This window comes from Astatotilapia calliptera, chromosome 16 (genome assembly GCF_900246225.1).
Source record: "Astatotilapia calliptera chromosome 16, fAstCal1.2, whole genome shotgun sequence".
NCBI classification, from domain to species: Eukaryota; Metazoa; Chordata; class Actinopteri; order Cichliformes; family Cichlidae; genus Astatotilapia; species Astatotilapia calliptera.
Genome location: NC_039317.1, coordinates 14,481,671 through 14,494,710, shown reverse-complemented (window position 1 = coordinate 14,494,710; position 13,040 = coordinate 14,481,671). Strand labels below are relative to the sequence as shown.

At 38.9% G+C, this 13,040-nt stretch overlaps 1 protein-coding gene across 1 annotated transcript; it reads left to right on the top strand.

The window, feature by feature from the left end:
* Nucleotides 1-6,079: 6,079 nt before the first annotated feature.
* Nucleotides 6,080-10,511, top strand: LOC113008010 (cell surface A33 antigen-like). The gene is made up of 7 exons (XM_026145114.1): nucleotides 6,080-6,230; nucleotides 6,508-6,674; nucleotides 7,264-7,477; nucleotides 7,585-7,749; nucleotides 7,865-7,981; nucleotides 8,877-9,000; nucleotides 9,109-10,511. The coding sequence occupies exons 1-7, from the start codon at nucleotides 6,185-6,187 to the stop codon at nucleotides 9,809-9,811; spliced, it is 1,536 nt and encodes a 511-aa protein (XP_026000899.1). The 5' UTR covers nucleotides 6,080-6,184; the 3' UTR covers nucleotides 9,812-10,511.
* The last annotated feature ends 2,529 nt before the right edge of the window (nucleotides 10,512-13,040 follow it).

The window sequence follows — 13,040 nt, the reverse complement described above, 5'->3', positions numbered from 1 at the left end:
TTTTGATAGCCATAAGCAAGCTTGTGGTTGGATATTTGATTGCTCGTCAGAATTTATAGAGTTCATTTAAAATTATTGGTTTCCTGGCACAGACCTGGCTTTTAAGCATAGTCCACATATATTTAATAATTTTAAGGTCTTCTTAAGTAGTACAGATACTAGTGTTAAAAAAATACCCCAGTAAAAGTAATGAAGCAACTTCTTTACTCAAGTGCAGGCTCTGAAGTGTACTCAAAGTAAGAAAGTAAAAGTTAATTTCCACCAGCTGTTTTTGTGCAAAGCTCACTGAACCTGTAATAATTAAATGATAGTATATAGGAAACAAACTTTATTTCAGTCTAAATTCAATTATAACAAAGGCACTACACATGAATCAGTTAAGTAAAACATGAGAAGAGAAAAAAATAAAAAAAAATAGCTCTATTTTCTGTTGCCTACATTGTGGAGGGTGATTTTGCCTCTGACCAGGAAAATGGGGAGGGGGACGATGTTAAAGTGGCATTCATCAGGTGGGAAACTCTAAAATCAGTTTTAGTGGCTTTAGTGACTCACAGCTCAGAATAATTTCTATTGAGAGCTGCAGCAGATTTTCTTTGTGTACAGGCTGAGATCAGCTGACCTGTGCTGCTCTGAGGTTTACTGTGCTCACCTGAATTATGCAAATTCTCTAATCAAGATGAAGGAACTGACCTCCCAGCCCATTGTTTCTTCAGTGGTGCTAAGTTTCAGTCATTATGCAAATGCACTGTTTATAAGGTTGGGGAAACCTGCAGTCAGCTGAGACTGAAGAAGTCACTTGGATGAGTGAGAAAATGTTTCTCCCACTGAAAACGCTACGTCCAGATGAACAGAATCAACGTTTGGAGATTTACTTACCTGGATGATTGAGCATGCATCAAGACGCCCTCACCTGAATTCAACAAAATGTAAGCAGATGTTTCATAAGTCCCCCATAAGACACTATAAGGTTGGTATGAAGGTGGGATTCAGTAAATGAATCTAAGCAACATCTCTGCTACACTTGATGTGATCTAGCTCTGACCATGAAACCACAGCCACTGTCCTCCGGTCACACACTTTTACTGTGAATAACCACAGTACTGCAAACTAACCTGTTTATCCTGGACTAACCTGCAGAGTCTTCTCACGCAGTCTTTAAATAGCACAGTTAGTATGCAACAGGTTGTTGTGCAGCACGTTTCAGTACATGAAAAAAACACGCCACACGTAGAGACCCAATATCTAATTTTAAAACATGAGGACTTACATGTAAGCTTTACATTTACCACTGAGCAGTCCTTGCCTTCAATATGACCTCCCTTCTTCCTCTTTCTTTCTCCATCATGGAGTGAAGTTAGGTCTCATTTTTTTTCTCTTCCTGTGAATTACAGCAGCTGGACCTTTAAGCTAGCAACACACTGTGTGACAAACTGTGTTTAATTATGTTTGTTGAGCTGATAGAAACGCTGCATTTAAAATGACCTGCCACTTAAAAAGCAACATATCAACAGCATCACTCCATTTATGTTCTTCTAGCTACTCTTTTGTGGGGCTAGCTCGATGTTGAAGGCCTACAACTGCATCTTATGGACGGTGTTGTGCTAACTTTGCCTGTTTTGAAAATGTAAGGAATAGAGAGTACAGATATTTATTTAAAAATGCAGACAGTAAAAGTAAAAAGTTACCCGGAAACAAAATTACTCAAGTAAACTACAGATACCTGAAAATTCTACAGGGCAGTTTGAAGGCCCGTTCCAAGATCCAGATCCCTTCCAGATCCAGTGCGTTTGAGGTCACTGACCTGTTGGGGTTTTTTTACCCAACCATGTCCCAAGTTTAAATTGTCTAGCTGCTGACTTCATATACTTAATTATTCCATCCACTTTGTGCACCGTACCAGTATGACTGAGAGCAAAACAGCCCCACATCATGATGCTACAGTTTGAAACAAAGTTGGAAAGCCTTATTCATTTTCCTTCAAACATACCTCTTGTTATTGTAGCCAAGTAGCTCAATCTTTGCCTCATCTGACCATAAAACATTTCTCAAGAAGGCCTTTCCATGTGGGCAGCTGCAAACTTCAGCTGAGCTTGAAGGTGCTGATTTTGGAGCAGGGGCTTCTTTCTTGGTCTCAGTTCGCAATTTTGTACAACTTGCTTCACAATGGACAGTGAATCTGGTGTTCTGGAATTTTCCAGTTTATGGCAGGTTTGAGCCTCGGTGCTTCTTGGGTGGTTTCTCAACATCATAACCAATTCCCTCTGCTCTGGGAGTGACAGTTTGGCTCTTCCTCCAGACCTCGGCAAAGCGGTGACAAATCTAAAAAACTTGTACTTTCAGTTTTTTAAAATGGGTTAAAGTGGGTTAGTGTTAGAATCAGAAGCAGAATCAGAAAGGGGTTTATTGCCAAATGTTGAGCAGGTTTACAATATTAGGAAATTGCTGCGGTGCTTCAGTGCAAACATAGTGTCATAAATAGCACTTAAATAGACATGAAAAAATAAAAGTAGGGATAAGAATTAAAAGTGCTACGTAGAAAGATATGTGCATGAGCTATACATGAGATATATACATGAGAATAAGAATTAAGAGTGCTACGTTGAAAGATATATACATGAGTGCAGGTGGTGATCAGTGCCAATCATGGAATGATGCAGTGACACAGCGTAGGGTCATGTGTTAGTGGCGGGTACAGTCATATGGTTATTGTTCATGTGTCCAACAGCAGAGGGGAAGAAACTGTTCTTATGGCGAGAGGTTCTGGTGCGAATGGACCGGAGCCTCCTGCCTGAGGGGAGCAGGTCAAACAGACTGTGTCCAGGGTGAGAAGGGTCAGCTGAGATCCGAGCTGCACGCCGCAATGTCCTGGAGGTGTACAGGTCCTGCAAAGATGGGAGTCTGCAGCCAATCACCTTCTCAGTAGAGCGCACAACACGCTGCAGTCTCTGTTTGTCCCTGATAGTGGCTCCAGCGTACCACACGGTGATGGAGGAGGTGAGGATGGACTCGATGATTGCAGTGTAGAACTGCATCATCGTCCGTGTTGGCAGGTTGAATTTCTTCAGCTGCCTCAGGAAGTACATCCTCTGCTGGGCTTTCTTAATGACGGAGCATATGCTTGTCATATGCTCATGCTACATGCTGATTGTCCTTTTTTCTGTGAACTCACTGTAAAAAAAAAAACAAATTATTGTTACTGTTTATCTGGTACTTAATTACTTTGGTGTAGTATTAATTTTAATGGCAGGAGACTTAATCAATGTGAGGACCTGTAAAATAAAAATCTATGCACTCCTTCACATTTTCCAAACCTGTCCAGTGGACTGGAGTGCAGCCTTTGCTGGGCCGATTCTGGCCCACGAGCCGCATGTTTGACACCGCTAGCATATAGTATATAGGCAGCTCTGAAAAAACATTTTGCTTCAGCTGATTAATGTCATGGTAGATACACTTAAAAAAACAAACAAAAAAAACATCTTCTGTGTTGCTGACAACGGTAACAGAGTGGATGCTAGAGTGGATAATAATCATAGTGGTCAATTGACATGCTCTGCACATTTTTGTGTGCATTTTTAATTTACTGATATTACAACATGTATGTTGTAATATCAGTACATTCAGTACAACAATGTTCAGTACATTCAAATAGTATTCATAGTTTGGTATCTAAATCCTAAAATTTTTGGACAGCGTAAAAGTGTAAATGAAAATAAAACATTCCGGCATGATGGCTGGGCTGTTACAATTCCCATTTCAGCTGGTTCAATTCAGTTCAGTTTTATTAATATAGTCAAAAGGTGTCCAAATAAAGCTACTTTCACTTATTCCCTTGTCACAGCATGAGTTTACCACTGGACACCCTTCCTGGCGTAATCCCAAGGAGGATTTGTGTCTCTGACTAGAACTGAACCAGATACCTTTGTGCTTGCAAAGTCATTGTGTAATTCACTACACTATAGAGCCACATTCAATAATACAGGTGTCCAAATAATTCTGTTTAAAATGTCGCAAAAGCCAGATGTTGCAAGCGGAAAACATGTCTCATACCTTTCAATTGTACATTAAATGCCTAAAATGGTAACATGTAGATGAAATTTAAAAAAAAAAAACAGAATGCAGAGAATGCAAACCCATATTTGATCTATTTTAATACAACATAGAAAACATTAAATATATCAGCTCATTTTAAATAAAATGGCAGCAACAGATCTCAAAAAGCCAGGATGGGAACAACAGAAAGTTGGAAAAGTAAGTAGTAGTAAAAATAATCAGATGATAGAACAAGAACATTTTTCCGTGGGCAGCATGACAACTTCAAATTCAGCCGTGCCCCTTTTCATATAAGACTTGTTTGCAAGCAGCTTGTTAAAATAAATTTGCAGAATAAAGTCAGGGACATTTTAACACTTATGTAAATATGAAAGTGATGGTACATTCAAAACACTAATTATGAACATGAGAATGTTGTGTAGCAGCGGCCGGCATTACATGGAGAATTTGGACAAAATTAATTTAGCATTATTAATTTTATAGAACAATTCAGAATAAATTATTAAATCATGGAAATTAGTTTATTATTTGTCCCGTCCTACCCGAGCCTGCTTGTGCCACAGGATTCTTCCTGTTAAAACTTTTTTCTTTCCCACTGCTGCCGAGTGTTTTTTTCATAGGGTCTTATATGATTGTTGGGATTTTCTCTGTATTATTGTTGGGTCTTCCCCTTACAATATTAAGCACCTTGAGGTGACTGTTGATGTGATTTTGTGCTATGTAAATAAAATTGAATTGAACTGAACTGAATGTATCATGAGAAAATAAACGTGGCAACCTGCAGGGCTCATGGTCCGACCACTGTACCTAAGCAAACTGAAACCAAACAACCTCTGGCTAAGCAGATACCACAACACAGAAGAGCTAACTCATTAGGCCAGGCAGGGAGGAACACTGGTTTCAGCAGGGAGTCAAGGAGGCCATTTATGTAAAAACTGAAAGACCTTCTCTGAATTGAGGAGGGGCCTAAGAGTTCATCTTTCACCATCTTACAATGCTGTGATTGCAGGAATCCCCTGACTCTCTGTGAATGGTACTCAACACCATTGATCAGTGGTCATTGATCGGTGGCCGTTGATCAATGACCACTAATCAGTGGTCATGAAAATTTGCAGAATTATAAGCATAAAACTGACCTCACAGCCTGTTGTTCCTTCAGTGGTCCTACTGTGAGTTGTTATGAAACGTACTGTTTATAAGGTTGGGGAAACCTGAAGTCAGCTGAGAGTGAAAAAGTCACTTGGATGTTTGATGAAATACTTCTCCCACTGAAAACGCTACATCCAGGTGAACAGAATCAACTTTTTGTAGGAACTATTAGATTCTCTCACACATGAAATGACTAAAGCTAAACCTCAGTGGTTAAAGCGTTCAACCTCACACGTATGAAAGGCTGAATACTTTAAGACTTCATCAGTCTGTAGGACTGCATCATCAAGGGCTGCGTCTGAATGCCACAAAGCCTCTGACCAAGCACACTGTATTATAGCGAAGGTCACTTCTTCCTCCCTGCACAAGTGCCTCATACAGTAATTTCTTTTTCAAGCAGCTTCCTTCAGCTTCAGCCAACACAAAAAGAGGTTAATTATTTGTTCAATTATATTCATTTGCTTTTTATGTTGGGTGTGCTAGAGTAGCTGCTAGATAATGCTTGTTATAAAATTTTCAATACAACACTGCATCCTGCAGGTCAAACTGAGCACAACAGCAGCTGCGGACAGACAATCTCGCTTTCCAGGAAGGTCAAAATTTCAAAATCCATCCAGTTTTGTAAGTTAATAATACTGAAACACTTGAGAGAGACACATGAAGTTTTTTGTTGTTTTCTGTTGTTTTGTTTACATCTGTCTGTATGTTAAATTGAATATAAGCTCTTTTTCATGTGTATTCCCTGCTTATCACTTTCAGCTCTAGTTTCTAGGTTTAATCAAAAGCGAAACAGATCAGTGATTGGAGCAGAGGTGACATGTGACTTGTAGCTGCTAATTTATTACCTGGAAGAGTCAACTTCTTTACACCTGGGAGTTCACCGTGAAGGTTAGGCGGGTTCTCGCTCTTGGACTGAAAGCATAAACTTTCTTCTTTTTTTTAAAAGTTTTTCTGGATTTTTAAAAATTCTCTTTTATAATCGACGATGGACAGGCAGCTTGTATGGGGAAAGCTGTTTCTGATACTCACAGGTACGCTTTATGCTTTATGTTTTTTCACTTCTGTCAAAACCATTGCCACACCTTTATGGTATTATCGCCTGTGTTAATCATTAACCCAACTTCTTGCTACTCACCTGGAACAGGATATCGTTTTACTCAAAGGAGACATTCAGATTTTTCTTTTCGACAGCTGCCTTGAAATAAATGTAAAAGTTTGAGTTGGTCATATTCATGAAACTAGTTTTTAAAGTGATCATTAAAGAAGCACAAGAAACTAAAAGACACTGGTCATTCCTTTTTATTCCAGTGCTGTCCTGCTGCAAGAGTCTTCAGGTGTCCATTCCAAAAAAAGAATATGAGGCTGAAAAAGGAGGCAGCATTGACTTGACCTGCTCCTGGGTCCCTGCAAATCCCTCATTGACCGACTATGTACTCACATGGGAAGTCTTCCCAGAAATTACTGGAGACTCAATGGTAAGAAGGGAAATTACTGCACTAAATACTAAATATATGTTTATGTAGACCCTTACTGATTTTACTCAAGATTCCGGGCTGTTTTGGGATTATAGTATTAATATAATATAATATAATATAGCATATAGTATAGTCTTAAATATGCTATAGTCCTAAAACAGTTACAGTTTTAATAAAATAGAATTTCTATGAAAAGAAAAGTGTGTTCTACACTTTACTTGAATGTAACATGGTTCCTTCCTACTAATATTGTAATGATTTTGTTCCAGTGGATAACGAACAGGTGAATGACTCATGTATGGTTTCATGTGTATAAACTACTCCTTCACCTATCAGATAACCCAGAAACAGGATTAAGTCTACATACAGCTTTTATTTGCCCAAGCTGGTAGTTTCTAGTTCCAGGTTGTTCCTAAAACAGTGCGTTTGACCTGTATAGAATAAAATCATACATATGCCTCATTTGCATGCCGTAAAGGGCTTTACGGGCTGTTCTGCATGCAACCCACTGTGTTTTGTAATATTTACAAATATTACTTCCATAATTAAACTAAGCAGATATCTTATGCTTGTTTTTATTTTTCTCAAGAAACGTGTGGCTACTGCATGGTATGGCAAACCGGTTGAAATTTCCCCAGCTTATGAAGGCAGAGCATCCTTGGACGTTGACCCTAACACTCGAGTGAGCACACTGCATTTAACACAGCTCACCATGCAGGAAAACCGCCATTTCCAGTGCAATGTCCTTATATATGGTGACGATGATGGAACAACTGGTACCACCACCTCCCTTGTGGTCCTGGGTGAGAATTAGCAAACTGATAGATTAGCCTCTTACACTCCAAAATACAATCTCAGAAATGACGTCAAATCAAAACTGTTGTTTATACTAACTGTTTTTATCTTGTAGTCCCTCCTTCTCCACCAATCTGCAAGCTTCAGGGAAGTGCAGAATATTTTCAAAATGTTACACTCACCTGTTTGTCTGAGGAGGCATCCCCAGCACCCACCTACGACTGGAAGAGCTTTAGCGTCGACAACAGTCCCAGACAATTTCCACCTAAAGCAACTCAAAGTATGCTCTTCTACTAGCAATATGTCACTTTCAAGTGCTCTGTGTAAATACAGCAGATTGGAAAAAAAGGCATTACTCGGCACTGTTTCAGCTAATCTTTGTCATTATTTTTCAGAGGATGGAGTCCTATCTCTCTTCAATATAACAAGGGAGACATCTGGGTACTATATTTGCACATCACAAAATCAAATTGGTTCTGCCAGCTGCAACTTTACTTTGGCTGTGATGCCTGGTGAGCATTCCAACTTCTTTTAATTCAGTTTTGCAGTTTACACTTATCTTCATTTACACCAGCTGCAACAGTTGACTGTTTTGGAACAATGTTTCTTACAAACTCATTGTAGATACCAAGATGACATCTTAGTTGCAAATGTAGTATTTACCTTCTAAATATGGGAGTGTGGGGGCTGGGGATTGTTATGTAGAGCTGAGTTGACATTTTTGGTTATTACCTCAAAATTCAGACACATATAATTCGAACAGAAATAAATAAGTCAGAATTTCACGATACCTAGTTAGCTGAAATTGCGAGATACTAACCCCGAAATGCTGATATATGACAAAATAAACAAAACCAAAATGGAAGCGCTTTAAGCCTGCATTCTTTTTAATGGCCACCAGGGGGCAATAGCTGTGGTTAATAAAAATCTTCAGGTCCTATTGAGGTCTATGAGAAAGCAGCTTTTCGCTTGACCTTTGTAAACACTTTCCTGATGTGTTCATGGTCTCGGTCACTCATTTTGGATCATATTAAAGAAAACATTGAGCCATTTTGTAAACTTTGTCCAGTCTTAGTTTCAAAGAGTCTTAGTTTTTTGGGGGTACGTTCATTGGCTAACAGGTTGTGGTTGACAAGCCATCACAGTGAGTGCAGAGTTCTCATTTCATTATAAAAAGAGGCAGCTTGTCTGAGGACTGCTGCCATATTGACATATTGGTCAGCATTTTATTATTTTACCATGACCATGTGATTTAAATTGCCTGACATAATAATTTAAATAATTGCAATTGAAATTCACCTTCTCCAAAACACAACTTGACAACCAGCAACAGCTCAAAGTTAAGCTTTAAACCCTGGATGAAAGGTTTAACCCTGACTTAACTATATTAACTTACTTTTTCTCCAGCCAGCATGAAAATTGGGTCCACAGCAGCTATAATAGGAGGAGTCCTCGCAGGGCTCCTGGTGGTGGGGATTCTCATCTTCTGTCTTTGTCGGAGAAGGAGCAAGAAGAATAAATATCCTGAGGGGTATGTACTGTGTGTTCTGGATTTTTCTGTCATTGTAAATTGTTTTAAACAATTTTTGATTAAAACAGTCAATCAACCATCCAGCTCCTTCATGTGTTTGTCTCCTAGTTCCCCTGAAGAAATGAGGTATTACGACCAAGATGCTGCCGAAGGTGAAGAACCATACTCAGACAACAAGTCAAACAGCGAGAAGAAACAGGCCAGCCAGAATGAGGATAATGATGTGGCACCTCAAAATATTTCCAGAGTCGAAGAAGTTGTGCAGAAGTTTGCAGATGATCAGTACAGTTACAATAGCAGCAAAGAAAGGTATGAAGGCAAGGGCAGTGATATAGACTCTCACCGGTACCAGGACGACCAGCGTGACCATTATGGTGGTAACCGGGATCGTCTTGATGATCAACGCGAACGTTACGGTGGTAGTAGAGATCGCCTCGAGGATCAACGTAATCGTTACGGTGGTAGTCGAGATCGCCTCGATGAACAGCACGATCGTTACGGTGGTAGCCGGGATCGCCTTGATGATCACCGCGAACGTTACGGTGGTAGCCGGGATCGCCTTGATGATCACCGCGAACGTTACGGTGGTAGCCGGGATCGCCTTGATGATCAACGTGAACGCTATGGTGGAAGTCGTGATCGGCTTGATGATCAACGTGAACGCTATGGTGGAAGTCGCGATCGCCTTGATGATCGCCGTGACAATTATCGTGGTAGCCGAGATCGCCTTGACGATTACAGTCGACATGACCGCGGTGATCGCTATGGTGGTAGCCGAGATCGACTTGATTACAGTGACAGAAACCAGTAAAAATCTTTTACTGCTTAAGTGAAACCTGCAAAATGAATTAATGTCTTTTGCCTTGTCCCCCTCCCCTCAGCCCCAGCTGGTTTCTTCCTATTAGAAGGGAGTTTTTCCTTCCCACTGTCGCTAAAGTCCTTTTTCATAGGGGGTAATCTGATTGTTGGATTTTCTCTGTATTATTGTAAGGTCTTTACCCTACAATGTTAAGCGCCTTGAGAAGACTGTTGTTGTGATTTGGCGAAATTTCAATAAAATAAAACTGAATTGAATGCATCATGAGAAAATAGAAATAGCAACCTGGAAAGCTCACAAAACATGTACAAACTCCGAAACACGTACAAACTCCGAAGCACGTACAAATTCTAAAGCATGTACAAATTCCGAAGAATGTGGAAACTCCAAAGCATGCACAAACTCCAAAACAAATGCAAACTCCAAAACACAACGGAAGTGCTCCAGGACGCTAGGGGCAGTGTTAAGCTTCTCTATGAGCAAAGCACACTGACTGTTAGCTAACGTCAGATTTGACTCCACCATAAACCAAGCATTCATAATTAAAAAGAAATCAAACAAACAACAGTTTGCACATTACCTTTCCTATAAAGCGTGGTTGTTCTATTCTTGCAGGTGTGTTTATCCTATCCAACTCCATGTGTTTGCAACAAACTTGCCGTTTATTTTGCAAATCAAGCTCAACACTGCCCCTAGCGTCCTGGAGCACTTCCGTTGTGTTTAGGAGTTTGCATTTCTTTGGGAGTTTGCATTTCTTTGGGAGTTTTTACGTGCTTTTTGGAGTTTGTACGTGCTTTTTGGAGTTTGTACGTGCTTTGGAGTTTGTACGTGTTTTGGAGTTTATACGTGCTTTGGAGTTTATACGTGCTTTGGAGTTTGTACGCGTTTTGGAGTTTGTACGTGTTTTGGAGTTTGTACGTGCTTTGGAGTTTGCACGTGTTTTGGAGTTTGTACGTGTTTTGGAGTTTGTACGTGCTTTGGCGTTTTTTACGTGTTTTGAAGTTTGTACGTGCTTTGGAGTTTGAGCGTGCTACCACCATAGGTATTTGAGCCAACTCAACATACATTACACTGATGGAACTCATTAAGTTGAATTTTGATTGCTACAAAACTGCCCAAAAGTCTTGAATGACCCCTTGTTCTCCCCCTGAAGGGAGAGAGTATGTAATCGAGTTCGCTTGTCTGTTTGTCTCTTTGTTAGCAGTCTATTGCCAAAGTTGTAAAGATATAATCTTTTTTTTATGGATCATCTTCAAACTTCGCAACAATATACTAGGCCAACAAAAAGCACCTAACTCACAGATTAATCCAAAGGGAAAATTATAAATGGATTGTTTAACACCTTTCTACTCATCGGAGCAAGTGCTTTTTTACTACAAGTTTCATTAACACACATTCATGAATGTTAGAAACAGCGATTTCTAACATTTACCCATATTTACTCAAATTCCAATGGATACATCAGAGGCAACTGAAAGAGTCGGGAAGAGTCAGGTATTGATCCATTGTCCCTCTAATCAGTAGATGACTAATTCCATCATCTGAGCCACAGCCGCCCCAGTGTGTTGGCTGCAGGCAACTTAGCAAAGAGCCAATTTGAAATTGCATCTTTGGGCACTTTGTTACTACCAGGCTGTAAAAAAAAGAAAAAAAAAGAAAAGAAAAAGAAAACATAATTTGATTCCATTAGTTTTCTGTATTAACTGTAACTTTAGACCTTACTGCTAACTCCGTGACCGAACAAATTTCAGTAAGTTTGTTTTACACAACTTTGCTGTAATACACCATCACATGATCAGATTTTCTTGAAGGACATTGGTTTGCTGTGAACATGGCCTATATAACAAATGTATTAGTGTTAATTTTCACAAAAAGTTTGATTAATCCTTGAATCCCATGTTCAAATTTATCATAAATGTTAGTTTGTTGTTATTGATACATTTACTGCCATTATTGGTCAGTTCGTGCATTTTTTTACTTTCTTTTCACAATGCAAAATGTGTTCTTTTTGTATTTTTGAGTTCAGCTCCTTTTTATGCTTGAGATGAAAGTGTATGCTGTTAGCTATTTTTCTAACAAAAATTACTAATTTGTTATTTCTTCTTGTTCATTATTTTAAACTAAAAAGGCTGTTTTATGGTGTTATATGAAACCAAAAAATTGTGATTCGACTGTTTTGTTCAACTCTTGTATTGTGTCAGAAAATAAAATCATTAGCAAACTATATACTGTGGGATGGCTTTTTTTGTTCACAAATTGAGCTTGTGCATCTTAATATTACATGTGTTTATGCAACACTAAATAAAATCAAGTATACACAGAAAACATTGATATTGTGTACCGTACTTCCTTATCGCATATGTCCGGCCCTGCCGAGTAGTTGGTTAAAAAAAGGTTTATTTCTCAAGGCTTTGTGTGTACACATAATAGCTCATAGCTATAAAAGCTATTTTAAACCAAAGCAAAAATACTGACCAGGTCTTTCAGCTACAGCATCCTGTGATGCTGGAGATCAATGTGACTCTCTAGACCCTATTGTATTCACACATTCAAAGTTGAGTCATTTTATTGCTTCATCTGCCTTTGTTGGGCTTAAGAAACCAAGTGATTTGTATGGTGGGTCTAACGGTGTTGCCAGTGACATAATTCTCATTCTTTGGACTTTTTGTGATTATTTCTGTCCTGGATGCATTTGCATTTTGCCGTCATCTGCCGTGATCAGTATTTTGATCAATAAATAAACAAATAAATTAATAAACAATATCCATATCTCCCCTCCAGAAATGTTGCAGACCACACCAGATCACACCAAACCACACCGTTTTCCTTCAGCGGCACACAAACTGAAATCAGGTGACTGTTGTGGAAGTTTGCAGGAAGAAGAAACATAAAGGTTTGATGTTTTTTTCTTTCTATCCACATAGTGTTCAGATAACTAAAGAACTTTTGAAATGGAAAAAAGACATAATGGTAACTGTAATGTAATTACTTAATTTAGTACAATAACAGTTACATTATTGCATTACTGAAAAATATAACGCGATTACAGTAATGTGATTAACATCCAATACTATGCACTAAAAGTAGTTCTTCAACTTGCTTTGGTAAATTCTGATCAACATGATTAAGCCTTTGCTTTAGGTTTGATAACTTAAGCATTGAAAAACTGTCAATCTGATGTCAAATCTGACGTTAAATAGGTGATACAAACTTGCTTTTGCAA